Source organism: Mauremys mutica, chromosome 3 (assembly GCF_020497125.1).
Source record: "Mauremys mutica isolate MM-2020 ecotype Southern chromosome 3, ASM2049712v1, whole genome shotgun sequence".
Lineage (NCBI taxonomy): Eukaryota > Metazoa > Chordata > Testudines > Geoemydidae > Mauremys > Mauremys mutica.
The window spans coordinates 151,039,151-151,067,115 of record NC_059074.1 but is presented as its reverse complement, the minus strand read 5'-3'; the positions used below and the strand labels follow the sequence as shown (position 1 = coordinate 151,067,115).

Genomic DNA, 27,965 nt, shown 5'->3' with positions numbered 1-27,965 from the left:
TCTCTGTGTGTAAGGGGAAAATGGGTAAGGGACAGTCTAAACATTCCACCTTACCCCCTAAGGGTACCCCAGCATATTACATGTACGTACATTATGCTCCTAAAACCTGCAGGTATTTAGCGAATTGGAATCTTCACACGCGTGAAAATTCATTTAAACAATGCCCATTAGAAGGTACCTTCAATCTAGATAAGATCATATATCTCAGAGGAGCTTTTAATCACCAGAGAAAAGCCTCTGACACAGTGTGAGCAATTTGTCTAGGAACGGGTTAATTTGAAATTCGGCTTCGCCCAGAGATAGGAGAAGTTGTTTTGTGTTCAAGGTCAAGAATCAGTGCGGACTATGCTAAATGCAAAGAAAAACTGCTTTCAGCCCCAGCTGCTTGTGGAAAATAGAGACAGAGGCAAACCAAAGGCAGTACAAGTTGCAGAATTGGAATTATATTTGCAAAGCTTAACTTTCCAGTGGGACATGTGTGAGTATTAAAGTGGCTTAAGGCTTGGGGCATTCATATTTTTCCTGTGTGAGGTGGGAGCATTCCCAACACTCTCCATTGTTGTTTTATTATTTTTAATGAAGCTTTAAAATTTGATTATATGCAGTGTCAGTCTGAACACCTGACATTTTGGATAAGAATAGAGAGTCAATGGACATTTTGGCTGTTAGAACCACCACAGCTCAGTGTATCTATAAACTGAAGCCAGGGGAAGTTGTCACTGTTTATGACAATATTTGTTGAGAGGGTGGAGGTCAAGGAACTACCCTGACGGGACACCCACTTTTTCAAGCTAATGATAGCTGTGTGTACGTTAATGCCACCATTTTACAAGATATACATATTGATCTTACCACTGCTGCAGGCAATCATATCATTTCCTGGCCTGCAGCTAGAATGTTGCAAGTAGCTCTCAGATTTCAGGTATATTTTAATTGGACTAGAGTAGTGCCTGATCGGTTTCAAAATTTGCTTTCATTATTACCAGAGGTTCGAAGAATCTCTGAATTGCAAGGGCAAATTCATATGCTTCGGAATATATATATCATGCTGAACAGAATGCCTTTCATACAGCTTATAGAGAGTCTACTTTATGTATTAAGTATGATGTATTGTGCTTTGTGACCAAAACTGTACAACAACCCCATTATTTTATTCCTATGGGAATGTTATTGTTTGTAGTGTTGTTAGTTAGTTTAGGATTATGTTGTTGTTGTAAAAGACGTAATGATAGTAATAATACCTTTCATGTTCATACTAATCATGCATTGTCATTACATCCCATGAAAACCCCTAAGGTTGACATATCTGTTGTAGAATCTGAAATCCATGGATTAATGCAAATGGAGATTTGAAAATATTTGTTGTACTAGAAGTACAAAAGGGGGGAGTGTGGAAGCAGGGAAAGCTTCAATAAGGATTTGAAGCGGATTTTAATGCGTGTCAGTCAATTAGCAAGAGTCAGGCCATACTGTAACCCTAATGACGTGAGACTTGTAGGAGCAAAGATAGTGCGAGGCGACAGGACAAGAACTGTGTACAAAGTTATTACGACCTTTCAATCACTAACCAAAATGCAGGCTTGCTTTTCTTAAGAGAGAGACAAATAAGATAAGCCTTTCTGCTATGTATAAACAAAATGTATTTGTTGCTTTTTACTGTCTCCATGATTGTTAGAAATTGTCTGTAACAAAGGTATAAAGGCTTGATGTAATTGTTTACCAGTTGAGAGACCTGTCCAGGACTGGGGCGACCCTGTGTCCTATGGCACTCTCTCCCTCCATTGTAATTACTGGAGAAATAATAAAGTATTTGATTTTGCTGCACCCAAACAAAAAGCGAGAACTGAGTTTTTCTTCGACAGGGTAGAGGTGTATTATGAGTAACATGAGCTGACCATTGAAGTTTGTGAATGGTGACTTTGAAATTAATTATTATTAATGATGATTAAATAATGTTGATAGGGACTGATTCTGATCTCAGATCCCCTTATTTGTTATTTCCAAATAGTTGACTTAAAATGTCTATTTTATGTCACTGTAAATTATCTCATGGTGAAGTCCACAGCAGCAGTGACTGGTGTTCCGTACATTATTTCCAAGGAAGACTCATTACCATGCCATATGAGCCAGATCACTGACAAATATGCAGTCTAACGGTTGGTAAAACTAAGGAACTTTGTGCTTGAGCTAAAAACACTGAGATGAAGTGAGTCTGAAACTGTTATTCTAGAGTGGGGCCACTTCTCTGTTAGTGCAGAATGAAGACTGGTTAATTCTCAAAAGGAAGACCATATATATTTTAACTATTTGCTTTTGAAATTAAAACTTCTGAGAACTGTTCACTCTGTAAAATTATCGTTGATAACCCTACTGTACAATGGAGAATTCACTCCTGAAGATGACTCAGCTTAACTCTGACACTTTTTTATACATAGACCATAAATATATTAGAAATCAAAATCAAACTAAACTTTCAGCACAGATCAAATATAGTAAGTACACAATGAAATATTGCATTCTGTAAGATTTAGATTTAGTAGTATCAGCCAATGACAAATCTGTTAGTGAATTATATTTTTGAATCTACTATTTGACCTATAAGATATTCTCTCCTTTTCTGCTGATAATATTTCTGCTTCTCAGTTATGGTATAGAATAAACATACATTCCAGGGAGTCTCTTTACAATGTGACATTTATATGAGGGCAGCAAACTCCTTTGTTTGTTTGAATCTTTTTGAGGATTTGAGTAGGGGCTGTTTTCACTGCCTATTATGAAGGTTGCTTGACACTTCCGATTATAAGAGTTCAGTTGCTAATAACTTTGCCAAATCTTAGGGCTGAAATTTTCCATTCAAGATGTCTGCCACGGGCTGAATTTGTTTGTTTGTTTGAAAATTTCAGCCAAAATTGTGTTGCTGATTCTGAGAAGAATATGGCTATGGAAAAAGGTTGTTTTATTTTGTGACCTTTTATTTGTACAGTTCTAGTGCACCCATGCTTTGGGGGCAGGGACTTGAAATTTGGCAGAGGGGCAGACTTTGTGTCAGGGATATCTCATCTCTCTGAAAATACTCCCACATGTGGCCAAGTTGTAAGCCTTTGAAAAAATCAGTTTCCATATGCTCAGTAGAGACCACTTAGATTTTATCAGCTAAATGCCCTGAAGATTTCACTCACATTAAGCATGCTCCAGCCCAGGGCTCAGCAGGACTTTCTAGTCAATTGCAGCTCTGGGCTGCTGTGGTGCCCTGCTAGATCTGGAAACCTGAACTGAGGAGCAGGGAGCCTGTTTTTCCTGTATTCTCAGTGACCCTCTATTGTGTCTAGGCAATGTGAAGGAAGAAGCTGCCTGATTTGAATGTAGAGGGGACAAGAGCTGGAAGTGCAGGGTGGGGGTAACAGAGGGAGTAGATTGGGACAAGGAGCATTAGGGGAAGGGAAGTTGAAAGTAGGACAGGAAGTTGTTGGATGTGGGAAGAGGAAAATTGAGACTGGGAGTTCAGATACTGTACTATAATTAACATGATAGAAAAGCTGATTAGAAAATTAATAATTCTGTCTTCAGAGGAGGGTTTGAATAGTGTGCAGTAAGTAAGGCATAGGCCACACATCGATCAGTTAGTAGAAAATAAAATATTGAATAGCTGGTCATTAAGTGATCACTGTCCATCCTGTGCCCTGAATGCAACAGGGCTCTTGTGAAAAAAACGGTATGTGATCAAGTAATTCAAGAGTGTATCACAGTTCATACACAGAGAGGGCTGAATTAAGTTTGCACAGGCAACTTTAATTCTGACATTTACTAACTTTTGAGTCTTTGCCTTTGTAAACTTAATGTTTTTTTTAGCAGAGTAGTCTTGTGTGTGTAATATAGACAGTAGCAGGTTCCTGACTGCATAAGATTTCATTAACAAAAACTGAGACAAAAGTTAATTGCAAAGAGAGTCCAACTGCCAGAACAATGTTTAGAATTAACATGAAATGGCTTTACAAGTGTTGCTTCTACTGGAGTTTTCCAAATGGCTACTACATCAGTGGCAGCCAAGTCTATGATGTCCAGTAAATACTCCAGCCTGATTGGTTTACTTTCCATATTTCATTGCCAAAATTCCTTTCCACAATAGCACATAGTACTTCTTGTGACGTGTTTCACTGTGCATATTGCACTTCCTGTGTAGCTAAAGTAATTTAACTTTCAAACCCATGCTTTTCTCTACCTTGCCTTTCCCAAGCATGCTGCAGTTGCCTATGTACTGCTTGCCATGTGCTATTGCTTCTTTACTGTTCACAAAGTCAGTATGTGTGAATGCTTGTCTATTTTATATTTCTTTTTATTCTAATTTTGTTTTCATCCATAAGTAATAATTTTCTTATTAAAGATGGTCAGGAAGAAGAAAAAAGGGAGGAAAAAAATAACATCTGGTAGACACAAGAACATTGATGGGATTTGTGTCAGTGGATACTTTATTGTTTCATATTGATGGCTTGAGATCAGAGAGTTCTAAATGTAATCCTCATGTATATATCATCATATGCCTTCCCTGATTAGTAATGGCATAATCTAGTAGGAAGATGGTATACCACATTTAGTACCACAAGCATCCTGACATTTTAGCTGAGAAAAACATCTTAATGCAGACATATTTTCCCTTGGCATTACCATCTTATCATTTTTATTTAATTTTTTTAGACACAATGGGTTTCTTTATGGTTTCTGTTAATGCTGAAACTTTGCATTTAAGCCATGTATACAGGTTTGATCCTTTAGAAGTTCAGTTAGATAAATACTACAAAATAGAATTTACTTTTCTATGCTACAGTTAGTGCTATACAAAACTCCTAACATAGAGAAGTGAGGGTTCTTATAGCCCCTTGCACAGTAAAATAATCTGAAAAATCAGAAGTCCTGAGCATCCAGCACCTTCTGGTAACTTCAGTGGGCTCTGCTAGGTGCTCAGCACTTTTGAAAATTAGGGCACTTATACATGTAAGTAAGGATTTAGAAATCTAATTGTCACCATTCATTTTTAAATCTTGGCTGTAAGCTTTAATTATTTCTTTATAATCCATTATTGTTTTTTTTTACTAGCATATTAGAAGTTTAAGTATAAGTCAAGTTTTCTCCAGCTGTCTGAAATAAGAATTTCAGAGTTAGTTCTCCACTTTTCTGTTATAGAAGCGATTCACTGGATCTCAGGAGAAAGAACAGTGGGAGTGCCATCTACATTTGTCTTGTTTCTTACAAACCCTTGGTCCTTGCACTGGGAGAGATAGCAATACAAGGTTGAACTCACTGTACTTAGGGTGCGCAGAGATGAGAACTTTTACTGAGTTTTAGAAATTAACTATTGTTTCCAAGCTTACATTTGGCTTCCTTTAATCTTGTGTTTTCTGTAACAATGATTATTGATCCATGTTTATTTAGATGGCTATTTAAAACTTAGAAGCATTCAGCAGAAATGGGAGGGAAAGAGGGTGTCAATAGCCATCTTAGTGATAAAATAGTTACAGCTTCATAGGTCTGGAGAAATAAGGTACGCTACTGAGGTTGCATGCTTAATCCAGCGCATAGTATGATGTAAGGCTTGGAACTGTTCTTTGGAGCTATCTTCACAAAGGTCTGCTGTACTTCACTCTATCCAGGAAAAGAGGTTCCATTGCTCCAGTCGCCATTAAGGAAGGAGGAGGAAGAATAAATCAGGAATAGAAATGGGATTTCTATGATAAAATGTTAAGCAGTAGTCCTTGTTCAGCTCCTGAGGGAAGCAGGGGGGATTGAGGAAGAGAGCAGGGGATAGAGAAGGAAGTTCCAGAAGAGGAGATGGGTAATAATCCACACTCGTAAAGGGAAAGTTTGCCACAAAAAAAGGGACAAACTGCTTTCTTTGATGTATGTAACAGAATTAGAATATACACATTTGTCTATTTGGCTTGTGGCTACTATTTCCATTAAAAGATGCTATATGCAACACCCAGATTCATTGCATATTAACTTCATTTCATGAGAAGGTTTGAACTCCTGAAACTTGGTATATTAGGAAGTAAAATAAAAAGTAATTTTCTGTACTGGTTACAGAACCAATAACTTGTTTCCTTTGAAAACTCAGAGAGCATCATTTTAAGGAATGACCAGTTCAGTACACTACAGCACATAATGATAGCTGTCTCAGCAAGTGGGCTGCATATTGAAGATCAAAAGATAGTCTCTTCTGACACAATGCAACATTTGGGTAATGTTACATAAATTTCTCCAGAGGGGGAAGCTTGGATGCAGTGAGGAAAGAGTGATAGATGAGTTGCAGTATATAGAGAACAACAAAGATCTCAGAAGGAATATAAGTTCAAGATAAAATCTCATTATATTATTTTGTTGATATCCAACTACTAGTATTGGAACCCATAATTCTTAGCCTCCATTTCTGCAATTTTATGTCCACTGTCTTTAAAAACTGGACCATTGCTTTTCATCTTTGAAGAACACAGAATTTGAATGATTCTAGTTGAAACTATTTTTGGTCCCTTTTTTGTTCAGCATAACTTCCATAATCAGTTCTTTTTAATACTCTAAAATAATCCATTATTATTTCTGAAGTCTTACACAGTTAATTTTTAATTGTATATTTTGTATTTCTGTGGACCCATAATTGGTTAATTAAAAAAAATAATGAAGAAAGGGTTTTATATGACATAGGAGGCAGTTGATTTCTCAGGCATGTTTTTTTCTTTTGATTAATGAGTATCCTAACTGTGACTGACATTTACTGTTATCTAACACATTTCAGCCACCACTGTTAATGGCTCTGTGTTTATTTTAACTTGTTCTGAAAGTTCAGAGGGGATACAAGTGATCCTTGCTGGGTCTTCTCACACGTTGCTATAAATTCTTTCTCCCACAACTCTAGCTATTAAAAAAACTTAAAATGAGAGGCAAAATGAAGCATAATAGAAGAAGTTTAACATTGCATGAGACTTTTTTTACCATATAGGGTTAAATCCTGCTACACCCTTTTCATGGCCACAGAAGTCTTAATTACAGTGGAACACATGCAGGGCCCCCAACATTTACTACATACTGCAGAGCTTTTCTTCACATGTTCAGTGTGCTGCGGTCTGCAAGGTGGTGTTTGGGGAGCAAAGCATAGTTGGACTAGGGAGGGTTAGAAATGGAGTTAGTGGATCTGCGATTTTATGAATCTCTTGGCCATTCCCTCCCATGAAGTAAGGGGATAAAGCACAAGAACCACAGAGGCTACATGGTTCCATGACCACACTGTGGTCTAAGGGGAATCCTTGTCCTTCATCACTACCACAGTTCTCTTCCCAGTGCACAGCTGTGTGTGCTGGGCTTATGATTTGGTACATAAAATTGAGCACCATACTAGTTTCACGATTCATCATCTTTACTGTAAGTGCGGGTCATACAAAGGGTGTGCGTAACACCTTAATGCTATTAAGGTAAGTTTGACTCTGATATGTATTTTATCCCTCATTATGGAGAGTTACTGTATGTTTTTCACTGTGTATCTCAGCTAAACTGACCATTTTCTTCTCTTCTTCTTTAAAGCAGTTTAGCTTTAATTACCTGTTTCCAAACAAAAGCAAGATTTAGTTCAATCCAAAAACCAAACGCTGAGCCTCAGTTGAATCTAGTATACTGTTGGCACTAATCAAAAAGTAAAATAATAGTGTGACGTTCCCCTGGTGTTATCTGGACCAGTGATCTGCTAGGTCATTCCAATCCTTGGCTCTAGGAGCCAGCCTTACCCTGCTCTGCTGTGAGAACCCCAACTCCTGGGCTGTTCATGCACAGCCTCTAGCGTGTAAGCTGCTCCCAGCTACATGAGTGAGCACTTTTGGCCAGCCGCTGCTTGGACTGTGCAACCGAATGACACTAAACAATATCTCTGGTCCCAGACACAACCCTAGGAACCTCTGTCTTGCAGTGTCCAGTTATGCCTGCTGGACGCTGCAAGCTTATATGAGTTCATCAATTTAATAAAGAAATTGATATGCACCAGGCTTGTTATCCCAAAGGGAGTCTCTGACGCGCTTCAAACCAAATGCACTGCTTCAGGTAGAATAAACAAACAAATGTATTAACTACAAAAGATAGATTTTGAGTGATTATAAGTCAAAGCACCACAATTCGGATTTGGTCAAATCACCTTAGAATGCAAAACGCATTCTAAGGTGATCTTAACATTTTCAGTGCCCTGACAAACTTAGATGCTTCTCACCACAGGCTGGCTGGTTGCCCTTCAGCCAAGTTCTCCCCTTTGGTCAGCGCTTCAGTTGCTTGGTGGTGATGTCTATAGATGGAGGTGGAAGAGATGGGAAGAGCATGGTAAACGTGTCTCCCTTTTATCATGTCTTTTCTTCCCTCTTGGCTTTGCCTCCCCCCTTCAGGGTCAGGTGAGCATTACCTCATCGTAGTCCCTGACTGACCAAAGGAAGGGGGGTGACTCACTGGAGAATCCATTAGATCCTTTGTTGCTGCCTAGGCCAGTATCCTTTGTTCCTGTGAGGCTGGGCTGGGTTTGTCCCATACATGCCCTGGTGAGGTGTGAAATGCCCTTGTGTTCCTGGAGAGTTTTGCCTGGGTTTGTTTTAAGCCATTAGGACACATTTTTCAGCCTCATAACTATATACATGAAATTACAACCTATAACATCACTATAACAACAATGCTCAGTGCATCATGAGCCTTCCAAAGACACCTGACATGACAAACTTTGCATTGGATACCACACAATCGTATTATAAGGATGAACATGGAGGTTCAGGGGGTTCCCCTGAGATACCGAGTGTTACAAATAGTATTTTATAATTATGGTTATGAGCTTATTTTTAACGCTGTTTAAAAAAATCAACATGTTACCCCTACCCTGTAGATTGCATTTCAAATATAGATCAGATACATTTTAATCATCGTAACATTTGAAATCACTATCTAAAGGTGAAGGGTCGGTTGTGTGCATTGCCTTTTTATACTTCCAGCCCAAATTTTCACTTTAAAGTCTGTACCAAATACTGGGTCAGTATCAGAGAGTAACAGTAGAGTAACCAGTCCTAATATCAGATTAAAAATCCCTGACATACCAATGGGAATACAGCACATTTATGGTGTTAATCAGAGAGTTTGTAATGAGACATTCACCAACATATTTAATTCCCATGTAAAATGCTTTGTTGCGTTGGAGTAAAACTTTCAAAGTACATATGGTCCTAGTTACTTCAACATTAAAAAAAACTTTCAACAGCATTTTAGTTATTTTTTAAAAACTCAGAAATGCAGGAAATTCAAAGTTACAGTTAAATTTATGGTGAAGAAATCCATATATTTGAAAGGATTTTAATGCATGATTAGGACACCCAAAGAATCTTAGCTTTAGAGAGCATATACAATCAGATGTTTAATTTTGCCCGAAATCTATGCCATGTAACATTTGGAAGCTATTGTATCTGGAATCAAGGCCTTTGTATTTATTAAGGGTTTTGAAAAATAATGTACTTTTGATATTTCTCTAATCCATCATAAGATGTTAATTCATTAAAAGGGCAAAATCCTGAGAGGTGCCAAGTACCTGCTGTTCATATTTCAGTCAAGGGGAGTTGCAGGAGGTCAACACCTCACAGGATTTATTCCTAGGAGGATATCGTGTTACCAGATGTCTCCTCATACAAACTTTCTGTTTTAGAGCAATGAGATCCAGGTTTCAATAATTACAATATTAGGAAACACAATATAGATATTCAAATCACCTCCTCAATTACTTCTACTTATTAATGTGGTTTAATTACTTCTCATTATGTTGATTCATAATACTTGCTGGTTGTTGGCTGTATATGAATAAGGCACAGTGTAAGTTTATACTGGAGAATATTGATTTTTATATTTAAAAAAACTTCTAAATTAAAAATTTAGTTTACATTTAGAAACTTCTCTTACTAAAGAAGAAAAGAATAATCCAGCTTTGGGGTGTGGTTGTCTAATCTTTTACTCTTTTTGACAAAGATACAATAACAAGCAAAAGTAATGTCGTAAAATTCTCTTCCACTCCAATGACAAATGATTTTTCGTATATGTAATCTTTTAAAATCATACTGTACATCCATGTCTTCTAACACATACAATTTACTGAATTTGGAAGGCTTTTTCCATTTTTATAAATGGAAAAGACAAAAAAAGTGGAATATATTTAGTCATTTTGGCCTATGTGAAAAAAGGGAAATTGTAAAATGAGAGTGAAAGAAACACACACAGTGTAATGCTCTATTGATCTCAAGTTTCTAATGCAAAGATCATGGTCTAGCCGTTAATCAGAAGGTGATGCTTGTTTTATTGCCTTGCCATTTGTAGATGATTACCCAGCTGAAGAAGGTGATCCAGGAACTGAAGGATGAGCTGGCCCTGGTGACTGGGGAGCAAAGAACAGAAGAACTCACACAAGAAGAGCTACTTCAGTAATGCTTCATAGTTTCTTTTTCTACATTCACAGTGAAAGTTTTTGTTACCTTCTCTGTTGGCATAATGAAGTCCAAGTGACCTCAAAGCATTAAATTCCCCAGAGACAATAATAAAGTGCAGTTAGGCGCCAGGTTAGAGTGGCAACTTTCCATGAAAAGCTGTACTAGGCTGCTGGCAGTGTTTTCATAGCCTCAGCTTTGAGGAAGTAAAGAAAAGAGAATGTGAAGGATGGGAATATCCATCAGATCCCAGCTGAGGAGTGTTGTATAATAATGCAAAGTAAAAAAACCCCAAACACTCTCAATACTGGATGTAAGATCTGAAAAGAATTCAAGAACCATCCTTTGTGTTGAGACGTATCTTGCTGCAGTCCCGTATCAAAGAAAACTTGCACTACTAATACATGGTACAGCCGTGCCTTAAAAGCCAAACATTTAGAATTTTATCAAGCATAGTATTCAAAGAGCATGTTTAATACATATAAGTGTTTTGGGAGCATATAACTTTGCTGTAATAAAACTGTAGGACATAATGTAAGGTAGTGCTGTGCCTGGTCTAGAAATGTAGTCTGGAGCCGCTATATTCTATTCCATTTGTTCTCAACCAAGAGTACGCATACCCTGGGAGGTATGCAGAGGTCTTCCAGGAGATGCATCAGCTCACCTACATATTTGCCTACTTTTACAACAGGCTAGATAAAAAGCACTAGAAAAGTCAGTACAAACTAAAATTTTATAGATTATGACTTGTTTATACTGCTATATATACTGTACACTGAAATGTAAGTATAATGCTTATATTCCAATTGATTCATATTTATATGGTAAAAATGAGCAATTAAGCAATTTTTCAGTAATAGTGTGCTGTGATACTTTTGTATTCATATGTCTGATTTTGTAAGCGAGTAGTTTTTAAGTCAGGTGAAACCTAGGGGGTACGCAAGACAATTCAGACTCCTGAAAGGGGTACAGTAGTCTGGAAATGTTGAGAACCATTGCTCTATTCCCAGCTTTGATAATGACTATCTATGTGGCTTTGGGCAACTCACTTAATTTCTCTATGCCTCATCTGTAAAAAGAAATGAATACCCGTTTAACAAAGTGTTGAGAGGATTAATTAATTATTTAACAGTTAAGTGATTTGATATTAAATGCTAAATATTTATTACTATTAAAATGTAATTAGTACTAAACTCATCCAAAGGAGGACTAGCAGTACTAACAGTCTCCATTCAGGAGAAATGGCAAATTTTAGTGGCTTGAACCCTCACCAGAAACATTAATGTGCATTTTGTAGTTGGGTTAGTGTGTTGTAGTTTCTGGATTACAAAAAAAACAATCGGTGTGTGTATTGAAGATGTGGAACCAGACAGAAATCTGTAAATGTTAAATCTTGCAAAATAGATCTGAACCATTCCCAACATGGGTAATTATATTCTGCCTACTTAAAATGTCTCTACATTTTTACTAGATTGTTCGTTTATCATTCTGCCAAAAAATTGGGAGGTATCCCTCTCCCAACACGATCTGTGTCCCAAATATCTTTGAAGCTAATATCAGATATGACATGAGGGAGTAATAAGATAGTAGGGTTGAAAGACAGAGTTAACATGTGTTGGATACTGTGGTTCTTCAAAAAGTGCTAATGGCCAGCATAGTGGAGTAAATAATTTTTTGTTTGTTAATAGAAGAAAGGAATTTCTTTGTTGGCTAATGTCTTGTTGGCATCACAGAAGTGAGTCTTGAAAAAGTTGAATGAGGAGTCATCTTGTGTACATGTTGACTTTAAAGACTTTAATTTTCTCACTTTTGTCTTTGGGATTTATTTTTAGATTCCTCATTAGTTTATGGTTTTTGACATTTGGTAGAATATGACTTGTGTGAGAAAACATCAAAATGTTCTTTGTTTGGCAACATTTTGTTATCAAGTAGACACGTGAAATGTTACATGCATTACATCCATTTTTCACTCTGGGCTTGTCTGCTACAGGGTTTTTGTCATGTTATGTGACGCTGGTTCTTTTCATTGTTTTTGAGGTCATGATCACTAATCTCACTTATTGAGATTTCCTGCCTTTGCTATTCTCTTCCCCAAGGTTGACAGGCAGGTATGGTGGTACAACATGGTAGTTGTGTGCATCTGGAAAACCTACTTTAAGCAACGTGTGACTACAAATGCACAAGTTTTGAAGGGCATGAATTGAAAGAAAGTAAGTGTTCTATTATGTCATTGCTTTTTGTCTTAATTACCCTATAAGGCAGTGTTTCTCAAACTGGGGTCGCCGCTTGTTTAGGGAAAGCCCCTGGCGGGCCGGGCCGGTTTGTTTACCTGCCCTGTCCGCAGCTCCAGCCGATAGTGGCTCCCACTGATCGCGTTTCGCCTCTGCAGGCCAATGGGAGCTGCTGGAAGCGGCGGCCAGTAAGTCCCTCGGCCCGCACCACTTCCAGCAGCTCCCATTGGCCTGGAGCAGCGAACCGCGGCCAGTGGGAGCCACGATCGGCTGGACCTGCGGACGGGGCAGGTAAACAAACCGGCCTGGCCCGCCAGGGGCTTTCCCTACACCAGTGGCGACCCCAGTTTAAGAAACACTGCTATAAGGTATACAAAAGCACTCCATTCGGACTTCTCAGAAAAGGTAACATGGCTGCCTCTGAAAGGACTGGCACGGAATTTCTCATTCTAATCCTTTCAGAGCAAAGTAGGGAGATGATTGTCTGCCTTTAATGAACACTGAGTGGCATAAAGCAAAACTGCTTAGCAGGACCTTACTTGTGTTAAGACAACCATTTTTGGAATATAGACCATAAAATTCTACGTTCTCTTAACTTGGTCTTTTAGTTACAATTAGTTCAGAATTGTGCAATGTGGATATTTGCCTTTTCAAAAATTATTCTTTGCTGGAATGAATAGCTCTGTAATTAAGATAGAGAGCCAAACTTAAGTACCAATGATTGAGATACAAGACATTTCCTGGAGGTTAATAATCAACAAGGAATGCCTCTGGCCATTAACCCCAGCCAGACATTAACCCCCCAAAATTGCCTTGTTCCAAGGTCATTACTGCTATTGCAGACCAAAAATGGCAAACAAAAATAGACCTATATGGGTTTTTTAAATGGTTATTGTAGTTTCAAAGGGTATGTAGAAGGCATTGCTAGAGAATTGATGCCCTGTACACAAGCAAGTCAAATTGCTTGAATCTCAGCGTTCCATTCAGTTTATAATGATAATAAACCCAAGTTTGGATGATTAAAGTAGGGAAAGTTTCTAATGTCAGGATCTAGTTATTTGTTTAGTTTGTGTGTTTTTGCACATAGACTCTCTAGAAAAACAGCTGGAGGTGAACTAAACAACCAAATGAAAGTTTATAAAGCTTGTGTTTTAATGAAAATGACTTTCTGTATTTGTTTGAACTTCTACACATTTCTTCTGTTTGTTCTGATAAAATAATAAGTGTGTAGATAGTTGAAGACTATTTAATATATTTATACTGTAGGAAATAAAATTCTTTAAAAACATATATTGTGAAAAAGATGCAACTGAATTGTGTTTGCAGAATATATATTTGCATGGCCAGTCATGAGTGTAACTATATCTGCAGATACATGAACACCAAGAGGTGGCATTTGAGAGGACAAACCTCATTTAGTGTCTATCAACCCAATACTGCAAACCTCTACTCACAGGATTAATCCCATTTATTGAGATTGTCCACATGAGAATGGATTGCTCACATGAGTGATAGTTTGCAGGAACAACCGTAAACTAGGGAACAAATATAAGTGGACAGTCCTGTATGGAGGTGGCAGCATGATGATCTGCTATTGAGTGTGTGACTGTGAAACCTCTATGTTGTAAATTTGCATCAGGTTCTCATACATTTTAATCTAAACAGAATTACTTAATAGGTTAGGAATGGGGCAGATGGTTATGACATACAGTAGAAGAGAAGAAATGCTGTATATAGGCTGATACAGCATGCTGAGTTGCCCATAAAGTTCACTTACAAGAATGGCTCTCAGAGGCACAGTGAATAATTCTTTTAGAATAGCGGCAGCCTGCTTGGCCTAAAATGTTAGGAATCTCTGCCAGATTAGCATTTCATGTTAGATGTTGCTACTTATCCTATCAAAGGAAATTATAACTAACATCAACTGTGGAGTTCAGATACTATTTGTGTGTTAACAAATCTTCCGTTGACCTTAAATGATCTGTACCTAAACTATATACTTTGAAATATTCAGGGTATTTGTAGTTCTTTTGCTTCAAAATTCTTAAACTTTAATTGAAGTCTTTCTGTGGTCTTTCCTTAAGGTTTATGTAGTATATTATAAATCAGGAGCAGGTAATTAACTAGAGAAATGAATACTAAATATGTCCAGGACAAATTTGTACCTTCATATTTTAGCAGTTTCATTGTGTTCCTTCGCCTAAATTTTGGGAAGACCAAAATAAAATTAGACTTTTCAAGGCATTCTGTATTATGTGGTGTAATCAGTTTATCATCTGTTTGATGTTGATACAGATACCCAAAAGAAACATTCAAGTACAAAACACCTGAGCTAAAATCTTTCAAGCACTAAGCAAGTACTTCATTTATTATCTTTGTATAATTGTTTATTTCAGGTAGGCGGGTCTTTTCAGTAGAGGAGGGATACAAAAATGTAGCGAGGGCCTGTGCATAAGCAATGGAGCTCAGGGCGAGGAATCGTTTTCTAATCTAATCAAATTTATAATGTGTCCACGACCATGTATCTTAGCACTAACAAAATTAAATAAGCATCCAAATAATCAGAAAGATTGTATTCTGTCTCTTTCTCATTAATTGGGTGCACATGGAAAGTGGTGATACTGCTTCTCTACTTCCTTACTTCTTCCCTCTTCTCAAGACTAATCAGTAAAATGGGCATAGTGATACTTCTGACTGTTGTCTCCTAGGTTTCCTGTAGGAATTAATTAGTTAATGTTTGAGTGCTCTGAACATATAATTAGCAATAAAAGTATTATATTTCAAATTACTTGATTCATTACTTTCTGCCAAGTGCATCTTGCATAATGGGCTACATCCCATTTGTCTTACTCCAGTAGTCCCAACTGAAGTCAATGGACTATTCACCGGAGTAAAATGAGTAGTGTTTGGCCCAGTACGTGAAAATGTTTCTGTAGCTCGTTCTTTCATTTACTTTTTTTATTCAAATAGAGGGAGGATCTTCCAGTTGTTTTTTTAATTAGTGGGAAGGAAAAAATATCTCTCAGGGAGACCACATAACGCTACATTGTCGCATTGTTTTTTACAACATTCAAAACAAAATGAAAAACAAATGTGCTTGACTCTTCTAGTGTATAGTACATTATTACACAGCACAAGTCTTAAGAATAAAGCTACAACTGCCTCTGGAATTCTAACCTTAAATTCTATCTTCTGTAGGTAGCGTTTACCTTATTTCTTTATATTTAGGGTTGTGTTATTTTTATACTTGGTTAAACATGTAAGAGTTCTGCTGCTCTCATTTAGTTTATTTAAATATATAATATTATCTTCTGCTAGACTGCATGGTTCAGAATGGAGTTCATAAAATGCTGTCAAAATAGGTGTTACTTTCTTTGAGTCTCACTGTCCGCTTCCTTAACTATAATGGGCTGATCCTTAAATGTTTCTTGGAGCTAAAGAATTAGTTCCTTGTTTAGAACAAAATTTTGGAACCCTTTGCACTCTTGAAAAAACATGTATAAAATAGCAGCATGAGTACACCCACTGGAAGGTAATTGTATACTCACAGTGTATTATAATTTAAAATTTAAAAAAAGTTGCATTTAAATGGAATCGTTCTCCTTTTTTTTGTAAGTAGCATGCCAGAAATAAAAGGGAGAGGCCTTTTTGTTTGAATGATGTTGGTATAATTTCTTTCTCCGAATGAGCTCACTAGCAACCTAAGCTTTATGCCCAGAAAATCAGGATTTCAAATCAAAACGTTTGTGTTCCATAGCACCCACGCTTCCAGAATCCATGCCAGTTGGAACTCTCTAAACCCAGGACTGGAAATGCTGGCTTAGCACTTCAGTCTATTAATAACTTTAACTTACTTCTTTCAGGTACACACACTATTGCAAGACCTTTTTATTTTTAACTTAATCAATTATGGTTCATCTTTTTCACGTGCTGGACTTGTCATCAGTCCCTTCTGGCTTTTATTTTCCCAATTCAACATTTTCACATCTTTATGCTGGCACAGTACTAACAATATTGCACTGTGTGATAAAACATGGAGCTTTAACAGTCACACAAAGCATAAACCACTATACAAACAATGCAGATAGTATTTTCATTTACAAAAAGGGGAATGGAGATCAAGAGCTCATATTGGCTGATATCGAGTCCATATCAACTGTGAGGTGGAGGGGACAAAGGATATAATTACCTTGTCTCATATCAAGACATCTATGAAAGGTCAGAATAACAATGTGCAAAAAAAATACCATATTTTCCCCTGACTGTAACTGAATACACTACAGGTTGGTGACATAGCTCTAGGTGTGCAGGAGCTCATAGACTCATAAACTTAAGGTTAGAAGGGACCATTATGATCATCTAGTCTGACCTCCTGCACAATGCAGGCCACAGAATCTCACCCACCCACTTCTATAACAAACCCCTAATCTATGCCTGAGTTATTGAAGTCCTCAAATTGTGGTTTGTAGACCTCAAGCTGCAGAGAATCCTCCAGCTCTGTACTTCCACAAAATTATCCTTGTAAGCTGCATCAGTTTGATGGACAGATTAATTTATATTAGAGTTTCATACTGCAGCCCTTCACATGGTATCTGAGCACCTACATTTAAAATGGCCAGTACATAAGAATAGAAATATGATCATTCTGGATCAGACCAATGGTCCATCTACCCCAGTAGCCTGTCTTCCAACAGCTGTTTCAGAGGAAATAAACAGAACAGGGCAGTTATCGAGTGATCCATCCCTGTCATCCACTCCTAGTTTCTGGCAGCTAGAGGCTTAGGATACCCAGAGCATGAGGTTGCATCCCTGACCATCTTGGCTAATAGCCATTGATGGACCTATCCTCCATGAACCTATCTAATTCTTTTTTGAACCCAGTTATACTTTTGGCCTTCAGAACATCCCCTGGCAATGAGATCCACAGGCTGTCTATGCATTGTGTTAAGTGGTACTTCCTTTTGTTTGTTTTAAACCTGTTGTCTATTAATTTCATTAGGTGACCCCAGGTTCTTGTGTTATGTGAAGGGGTAAATAACACTTCCTTATTCACTTTCTCCACACCATTTCTGATTTTTTAGACCTCCATCATATCCCCCTTACTCTTCTCTTTTCCAGGGTGAACTGTCCCAGTCTTTTTAATCTCTCCTCATATGAAAGCTGTTCCATACCTCTAATCATTTTTGTTGCCCTTCTCTGTACCTTTTTCAACGCTAATATATCTTTTTTGAGATAGGGTGGCCAGCGCTATACACAGTATTCAAGATATGGGTTTACCAGGGATTGCGTTATTATATTTTCTGTTTTATTATCTATCCTTTTCCTAATGGCTCCTAAATTCTGTTCACTTTTTTGACTGATGCTGCACATCGAGTGGATGTTTAGAGAACTATCCATAATGACTCCAAGATCTCTTTCTTCAGTGGTAACAGAAAATTTTAATCATTGAGGTGTGTGTCTTTTCAGAGGGAAAAACACTTCAGAAAAGTGAAAGCTTTTCTTTTATGGTGAACTGACTGTTTAAAGAGTGTTGGAACGCATGTTAGTGAAGAAAGTGTTACTACTGTGTTTTCACTGAAATGCTGACATTTCTGAAATGACTGTTTTCAAAGCAGCTTCAAACAATATGTGAGCTTGGTACAAAATGGACTAAAGAACTGTTTTTAATCATGTAACTTATTTCTCATATGATCAGCAGGGCAAAAACCTGAGTTCTGCTTAATTTCTGTAGATTAAAAATATGCTTGGTTTTATTTTAAAAGTGTAAGCAATAAAAGAGTAGTTAGTTTTTCAGATATGGACATCTAAGAAGAATGGAGAAATTCAGATGCTTAAATTAGAATTTACACATCAAGGTGCCTGTTGGATTGTCCAGTTGTGGGATTTGGGCATCTGTTATTTCTTTTAAATGATGGTTCTACTCTGAACAGCAATTGTGTAAGAAAATGCCATTTTTACTTATCAGTTCCACTCACTGGGTTTATGGGTCAAATCTGTTGCTTCAGTGACTCTGATTTTTACTCCTGTTAGCTCTCTAGAATCAGGGAGTATGTCTACACTTGAAATGCTGCATCGCTGCAGCTGTGCTGCTGTAGTGCTTTAGTGTAGACACCTACTACAGCAATGGAAGGGGTTCTTCTATCGCTGTAGTAAATCCACCTCCCTGGGACACAGCAGTTAAGTCAATGGAATTCTTCCATCGACCTAACTCGGTCTACACCAGTCAACCTACAACATTTATGATAATCAACTTAGTGCCACAAACAAGATATAGGGGCTATACCAGTATTCTCCTTTTTCTTCTCAAAACTGTCCATCTCCTTCTTGAACTGATATTGCACATTCCAATATTCCAGTTTTGGACCAACTCTATGGCCCTTTGAATAATTTTTCTAAAATTGTATTTTTGGCTTACTAGTTGCAAGATATTATGACTATTTTTATTGTAAGGAGACTTTACTGTATTGGCAGCATTATTTAAATCTTATTCACAAATGTCAGTCTAATCAGTTTTTTGCAGCATGACTAGGATCAAGAGAAACCAGAAAATTGCAAGGATTTAGAATCTTCTGCTAGAAGTCTTGTAGGCTTTACTTCTTTCTGTAGCATCTAAGGCCTGGTCTACACTAGAAGGGCGGGGGGGAATCGATCTAAGTTCATATAGCTGAAGTCGACATACTTAGACCTACTCACCGCAGTGTCTTCACTGTGGTGAGTCAACTGCTGCCGCGCCCCCATCGACTCTGCCAGCTGGATTGATCGCTGCCCGCCAGCGGGTAGTGTAGACATACCCTAAGACTGAAATAGTCACACTTGTATACTTTAAAGAAAGCTCCAAAGATGTGACCTGGAGTAAAATTTTCAAAAGCACCAAGTCTCATTTTCAAAAGTGACGTAGGCATTTAAGAGCCAGATGTTTAAAGGTATTTAGGCATTTCTGAAACAGTGTTGCAAAGCCTAACTGATTTAAGAGCCTAAATCACATTTTCATAAGGGATTTAGGTGCATAAGTGCAACATGCTGTTGACAGTTGATGGGATTTAGACACTTAAGTGCTTAAATCACTTTTGAAAATGATGTTAAAGCTCCTAAATCAGTTAGGTATTGCAATACTGAGCAAAGCAATGCCAAATACCTTTTAAAATCTGGGCCTAATTTTCACTGACTTTCATTGTAGTTTTATTGACTTAGGCTCCTAAGTCATTTAAGGACTTCTGAAAATGTATCTCTTATTTGCAGAAGTGCTGAGCACCCATAACTCCCACTGAAATCATGGGAAATACAGGTGCTCAGCCCCTCTCAAAATCAGAGCACACATTTATAGAGCCCTATGCAGATACACAAATGTGTATCTGCATCCGATCTGCTATCCGCAAAAATTATCCGTGGATTTGCTGAGCTCTACATTGGGGGCTGGGCTGAGGCTCGGAGGCATTCCGCCTCCCCCCCCCCGCATGGTTGGGGAGAGCCAGGGGCAGCTGTGGGGAACCCGCATGGAGTTGTGGACACCCCACTTGTCCTCGGTCAGGCAAGGAGCCTGGGGGGCGGGGACGCAGCCAGCGGCTGCTCTCAGCCCCTTCCCCCATCCTCCCTTGCACCGTGGGCAGGTGGAGGGTCCGCTGCTGGCCTGGCGAGAGGAGGGAGACCTGTGCAGCTATTTGGGGGCTGCTTGGGCCCCCCGCCCGAGGCAGATGTAGGGTCCACCGTGGCTCTGCACAGCTGCCCACCCGGCTCTTATCGTGGCCAGGCTGCGGCTCCAAGCCACCCCCCTCCCCGGCCAGAGCCAGGTGGGGGAGAGCCGCACTGTCAGCTCCTCCTCCCACCCAGTGTCCCTGCCCTCCGCTGCCAAATATCCCAGACCCCCACTCAGTGTCCCTTCCCCCCAGCCTCCCCATGAAATGTCCCAGTCTCCTCACTCAGTGTCCCTATTCCCCAGTACCCCCGCCCAGTGTCTCTGCCCACCAGCCCTTCCTCCCAGGAAAAGTGGAGGGACTCAGGCTCCCCACAGCTGCTAGCACGGCTCCCCCAACCCAGCTCCAGTGGGGGGGGAGTGGCTCAGAGCCGCAGCCCGGCCATGGTAAGAGCCAGGCAGACAGCTGTGGAGAGCTGCAGTGGACCCTCCACCTGCCCCGGGCGTGGGGCCCGAGCAGCCCCGACCCAGTGTCCCTGCCCCTCAGGTCCCCTGCCCAGGGTAGGTGAAGGGTCTGTGTCATGGTTCCTCACAGCTGCCCGCTTGGCTCTTATTGTCAGAGTCCTGCGAGGATACAAAATTTGTATACGCATCCGCGCTGCTATCTGCAGAAATGGTCCATGGATATAAAGTGGATACCCGCAGATTTGCAGGGCTCTGCATATTTAGGTTCCTAAATAAGCATTTTGGTTCCTAATTTTAGACATCCAAGTTTCAAAACTTTGGTTTAAGTTTCTAGTCTAGTAAAGTGCCACACTTCCACCATTCATCTTAATTGGATGTTAATTCTAAAGCCTAATTATAGTTGCTTAAGAGTCACATTGTTAGCTTTGGCACTGCTGATTAAGGTCAATAGGAGTTTGCCATTCTGCTCAAAATGATTAGCATACTAAAAATATCCAGCTAATACCCTTGTCTATTGTGACTGGACTCATCAGTCACAGTTTCCTTCATTTGGAATTAACTTACTTTGGGAACAACACCACAGGCAGTGAATATGAAAATAATCAAATATTATTTCAATTTGGAAAATTTGGAGGCATTTGTTGCTTTACTTAAAAATTAAGACAATAGCAATTGGCCTGAACCTGAAAGGACTGAGCCTCTTCAACTCCATTTGGCTTCATTGAAAGTTGAAGGGGCTCCACACTTCAAAGGATCAGACCCAATGTTTGTAGCATTGCTAGCTTAAAAATGTTGGCGCTTCTGGATGCAAATTGAGGATTTTCTGTGCTCTCTAGAAAACCTAACTAGTCTACCTTTTAAAGAATATAAAGTCACAAGACCTTTAACAGAGCTTGAATATTTCTTTCTAATGTGTTAACATTGTATTGGAGCAAGACTTTGTGCTGTGTATCCATTTACTCGATAAACATAGAAGGGTGAAATCCTGACCCCATTAAAGCCACTGGAGTTTTGCCATTGACTTCAATGAGGCCAGGATTTCACCCACATTACTCTTTTTAAATCTAGCAATGGCTGTGTTAGCGTAATGCGGTAATTGAATGAAACATGATAATTCACCAGCTCACGTCTCACTCATTTTCACTTTACAAGCAATTGGACCTCAGCAACAATTTATGATAGATAGTTTACCAATGCTGGGTTTGTTTGTTTTGTCCATGTCAGAGCCAAGTATTTCTATGAAAACATTAAAACTGATACTGGAATGGGGTCTACAGCTTTTATTGATTATATTTTATTTTTTTATTGAAGCATTTGAGAACTCAGGACATAATACAGTTATCTAAGGTGGCTAAAAAAAGCATGTGTCAGTATATGTAGTAATTAGAATCTACAGTTTTCCATTACAGTAAGGGCCAAATCCTGGTTACCTAAAAAGGAATCATGTACTTGCCTCAGTAAGCCAAGCAATATTTGAACCAGGAAGCTATTTTTACATTAGCCTCTTTTAGGAAATGTCTTATTCTTATTATTGTTTGTTTAAGAGGTAGTATGACTGTAGTACCTAGGCACCCCAATCATAGACCAGGACCCCGACTGAGCTAGGCACTGTACAAATACAGAACAAAAAAGACAGCCTCTACCCCGAAGAGCTTTCAAACTGAGTGTAAGAGAAGAGACAACAAATGCATCCAGACGGATAGGAATGTACAAGGAAACAGTGAGACAATATTGTCTACATTGACAAGACAGACACATGGTAGTGGGACGGATAGAACACACAAGCAGGGTGAACAATGTGATGGTGAAAAACGTCATGTTCCATGATTTATTTATTTGCTTGGTATTCGGTGGGTTAATTTAGGAGAGGATCAGCTAAATGGAAAGGGAATGGAAGGGCAGGGGGGTGAAGGGAACAGGTCAGGGGGAGGAGAGGGTAAAAGGGGCAAGTATGCTGTGAAGCTGTGGTGAAGAGACTCTGAGGGGGTTCGAGGAGAAAGGGGATGGTTGGTACATACAAAGAATCAGCACAAGGCAGAGGCAGTCAGAACGGTCTATGCTTTTGACTGGAATGTCCAAAGGTCTCTGCCTTGGCTGGTTCTGTTCCTCTCAGCTGGAGTTTCTGGCTGGCTGCTTTCTGTAGTCCTCCCCCAAGATCACATTGGTGGGGGAAGGGAAGGCACTGTCTGGATCCTAGTGCCCCCAGAATGGGGCAGTTTCCCCTGCACAGTTCTGGGTCAGAAGGTTTTAGCAGCAGGGGTGGCCCCAGCTAGGCCCCATTTTATTCTGTCTCCCAGTGCAAAAGTCCCTACTTAGGCTGCTTCACCACTGTTGCAGCTCCAGTGGTGGTAGCAAGGTGAGAATGCCAGTGTATACAGCACATTGGCATTTTTACCACCGTGTGGTCTAACTCTTCTCAGAACAAATCTGGACGACACAGAACTGCTGCCATTTACACTAGTGCTTCGCGCTAGTGCAAAGTTGGAAGACTCCCTCCCAAAAATAGTCAAGTGTAGATGACCCCTAAATGCTTTTAGACTACAAGGTAAAAAATATCTTTTGCAAAAAAACATGCTGAGACATTTCATCTGAAACCAGAGCACACTAAAGGTTATGAATAACAATATAAACTCTTATACATAGAGCCTGATCCAGCTCCCATTAAAGTCAATGCAAGACTCACGTGGACTAAAATGGGGTTAAATCAGGCTCACAGCTTATTAATCTCCATTGTATTGTTTAATATTAAGACTAGACTGCGTTGCATGAGTGCCTTTTGTTCTGCAGCTTAGTCATAAAGGGATCTTTTGGTATAGATAGTGGCATTTTGCAGCTCTTTCCAGCGTAAGCTGACTTGTATCCTATACATTTTATCTCCTTTGTTGTAATGTTAGCAAGAATGCCTGGAAGTATTTTCCATTTTCTCACTAGTCTTTCATAAGAACATCAGTTAATTAGCTGGTTAGAGACCCTGGGGGTTTTATTCTCCTATTGATGCATAGAGAACTTACATGGATAGCTCCTATTAGCTATGATGGCAGTTACGTTTCAGTCTCTCATGTACCAATGGATAAATAGATCCCTAGCTTTTAGCGAATGTGTTTAGTGTTTAGTTCAATCACAAACTAAATTGCATGGTTAGACTTGAATTCTTGGTTCCTTTATGCATTAGGATCATTATAACAGTTAAAACATTTTTCAAAAAGAATTCTCTGCCATAGTGGACTAGAAGGGCATGGTATGAGTTAACAATAGCGGGCCAGAGACCCTACTGAAAAGTTTATAGTGAACAAACTGAATGTCTGCCTACTCGTCTTAGCAGATTTTGTGAAAATAACCCATCTAATGACCTCAAAAATGTTTCAGTAGCTTCTTTTGTTTAGAGCCTATTTTTCATAGTCTTGGATTTCAGGTTCACATGTCATAGAATCCACAGCTGACACTAAATTGTGAATTCATTGTTCTTTAACTGAACTCCACTTTTATATGTGATATACGGTACCAGTGGTCTGTGGTTAAAAGGCGAGAGCTCCCACAAATGAATCATCGCACACAAGGCAAGGGCAAAACGAGGGCTTCCAAAATCCCTAGAAGTCTTGAATTCTTGCCCCTGTGTTTTGAGACCCTGCATGCTACATATTATTGAAAGCTCTAAACTTTAAAAAATCATGTAAAAACTGGCTGATGGTGCTTTCTCTGATGTATTTCAGCTGTGTTATTTGCATCCTGGTTCATAAAAACATGCCTGACTGGTTCAGAACTGGAAATGCATATTGAATGTTGTTTAAAGAGGTAAACGTCAGTTGTTAAAGAGGATAACACTGCAGTATAGCAGATATCAGCTGATCGTCTTTCAGTTGGACTATCGTAGAATCTGCCTCCCATCTGAGGTAATATGAATAGGCAGCTTTTGTGGTTTTGTGTGTGATATGACTAAGGTGTTGATAGGCAGGCTTAATGAAGGAAGAACTCATGAGAACATGGACGGTGGTAGAACAGAGGTAAAGCTGATATTGTAAAACTGTCTGTGACTGCTGGGTGCTTAGAAATGTCTGCATTACAACATAAGAGCATTATAAAGAAGAGGGTAATAAAAGACCAAAGAGTTACTTACTACTTGTAAAAAATATGGGATATTAGGAATGGCATAAGATGGGGGGAAAGGCAAAAGAAAAACAAGACAAGGGGGAAAAGGTGAAGTCATTAGAAAGGACTTTCTGTTTCTGTCAAAACTTTCACTTTAGTGTTGTCACTCTAGTTATCATGAGAAACAATTCAAATCCTTTGAAATCAAACTGAAAAGAAGAAAAGAGGAAAAAAAGACTGTCCCTGTGATGTTCCTTTATGATATATAAAGACAGTCTCATAACATATTTTGTTGTTTTTTCTTCACACACAAAAATCCAAAATGAACTTTCAGCTTTATTTGTACATTCTGAATATCAGATCCAATCTTCTTTATATTTTTATTTATTTTAGTGTGAGGACAAGGCCTTTTGGAATATTTTTGGAAGACCTCAGTGATCCCCTCACATGAGAGCTGCAGCTCTCCCGAGACTACGATTCAGCATCCTCTCCACCTTCTGGCTATGTGTACACTGGGAATCGTGTTGGGTAGCACCTGCTAAAACCCTACTGTAGACAGAGAAATTTGTATTTTAACACATATTAGCTGGTAGGGGTCTATCCTAGGGTTTACCTCCACCAGCTAACTCATGTTAGAACTGCAACTTGCCTGGCCTACACTACAATTTTAACACCACTATTGTTAGATTAACACTAGTGCAGGTATATCTACCTGTGCTACAATCACACCCTCATTTGCTGTGTATACATTCCTAATACTGCTCAGTGCTTGACACAATGCTAAATCAGTCATCTACATAATGCTACTAATACCAGGAGAAATACTGTTTAGCAACAGTGAGAAATTTATTAAAAAAAAAAAAAAGGCCAAAGTGAAAAGCAAAGACTGGATATTCTTGATACTAAACTCAAAAAACAAACCCAGATATAAAAACCAACCCAGAACCTCTTTATACACCAGGCAGGAGGAATATTTTGTTTATTTTTTGTTTTGCAGTTCACCTTATAGACAAGCTGTTGTCTCAGTAAAGTATAACCTACTTTTTGTTGTTGCTGCTGCTGTTGTTTTTTGCCGTGTTAAACACTTAATGCCACATTCCTGTGCTTCATTCCATGTATGCTATCTTGTAACTGGACCAACTTTAAATGAATTTTATGAATTGGCCCTAAACTTAATCACTGCTGAGTGTTTAGAAAGTGATGATTGAGAAGAGTGGGGGGATTCTTACTCACATGAGTTCTCTGTTCACTTTTCTTGGATGATCATTAAGCAAGAGAAACTCTTGTTTACTGCTGTTTTTCATAAAGAAAAAGGCCTTTGTGTGCTACTATTTTTTCTTCCTCCTCCAGGGAGCTTCTATTGGGGAAAACTATTCTTCCTGAGGCAGCAGGGTTCTGGCAACTGACTTCAGCACACTCTAGCTTCCAACACTGTGAGCCAGGCCTGCTGCAGTTAGGACAGAACCCAAAAGTCCTGAGGGGAAGAGTGCCGTGATTTGGAAATCTCCTTTTGGAGCTGGCCACAGCTGCTAGGTTAGCAGTAACTGGTCGAGCTTTAATAGTTGACAATCCCTTTACTCAACAACAAATGGGAAAAAATACATAAGGGGCACTTCTGGATTTACAGGTGGCTTCACTATAATGTGTCTGCATGGATACCCCTGAAGACCACTTAGAAGCTACAGCTAATGAAGAATGTGGCAGCCTACTTGCTTATTGTATTAACTATAGGGAATCTATTACCTACATTTTAAAGATTGCACTAGCTCCCTGTTCGTTTCCTGGTGCAATTCAGTGTGTGTTGATATTGACCTTTAAAACTTAAGAGCTTGTAAGAGACTGGAACTGAAATAATAATATTTGTATTATCATAAGGCCTAGAAGCTCCAATCATGGACCAGGTCCCTTTTTATTCTGGAGGCTGTTGGAAGAGCCCCAAAGAGCTTACAATATGACTATAATACAAGAGACAACTGAGAGATACAGACAAAGAGACGGGGAAGTACAAGGGAAAAAATGGGACAGTATTGGTCAGCATGACAGGTAGCGGTCTCAGCACACCAGTAGCCTAGCCATTTTCAAGTTTTTTATAGGCCTCATGGCAAAGGAGAGCCCTAAGGAGGGTTTTGAAGGAGGATATTGAGTAAGATTGGCTGATATTTACAGGGAGCTTCTCCCAGGTGTGAGGGGCAGCATGGGAGAAAGCACATAGGTGTGTGTTTGAAAATTTAACAAGTGGGCAATAGAGACTGGCATCATGGGTCAGTCACAGCCAGGAGTTGACCTTTCAGTACTGAATGAGAGATGATAGGTAGGGGGAGGATAGGCCATGAAAGGCCTTGAAAGTAAAGACCAGTAGCTTACGTTTGATACGTTAGAGAAAGGGGAGCCAGTGGAGGGATGCGGAGAGTGCCGACATGGTCAAAGTGACAGGCTAGGAATATAATCTTAGCTGCAGCATTCTCAGTGAATATCAGCAAGGCAAGACTGTGTTTGTGAAGACCAGAGAAAAGAATCTTACATAATAAATAACTAAATTGATTGTAACTCATGCTTTTAAGTTTTTTTCAGTGCAAATCTGGGTGGACACTATTATTTCAGAATAAGATTGCCCCATTCCAACAAAACTTATCAGTAAGAAAGATGACCAAATTATATAAAAATAGGACACTTATTTCAGAATATGTGTGTTCTAAGTGTCCTGTTTTGATATAACTTGGTCACTTTTTTTTACTGACAAGTCATGTTGGAATAGGGCACTTTGATTCTGAAATAAGTGTTGACACACCAACTTGGATCGAAATAACTAAGGGTGGGAAGTACAACTAATCTAGGTATTTTGATTCCAGACAAGCCCTGATACAAATTGAGTCACAGTTACCTGAGAGTGTCTTTCCTTATCCTTGCTTTGCCATGGGAATTGAGAGCAGCTGATATACTTGAGCATCCTAAATTTGAACACCAGGCAGGCTATGGGCAAGGCATTTTCAGTGGAGGACTCTCCACTCTGGAATTGACTTCCCCTCTTAATATGAGCACTCCTCAATTCCTTGGCTTTCAGGGGACAGTAGAGAGAGCCTATCT

General features: G+C 39.1%; 1 protein-coding gene across 4 annotated transcripts in view; it reads left to right on the top strand.

Annotated features, from left to right (window-relative positions):
- Window positions 1–27,965, top strand: part of KIF6 (kinesin family member 6) — a 277,394-nt gene that overhangs the window by 100,733 nt on the left and 148,696 nt on the right. For all 4 annotated transcript variants that reach the window (XM_045011992.1, XM_045011993.1, XM_045011991.1 and 1 more), the window contains one exon: window positions 10,363–10,466. In XM_045011992.1, coding sequence (XP_044867927.1) covers window positions 10,363–10,466 — 104 coding nt within the window. The remainder of the gene's footprint in view (window positions 1–10,362; window positions 10,467–27,965) is intronic.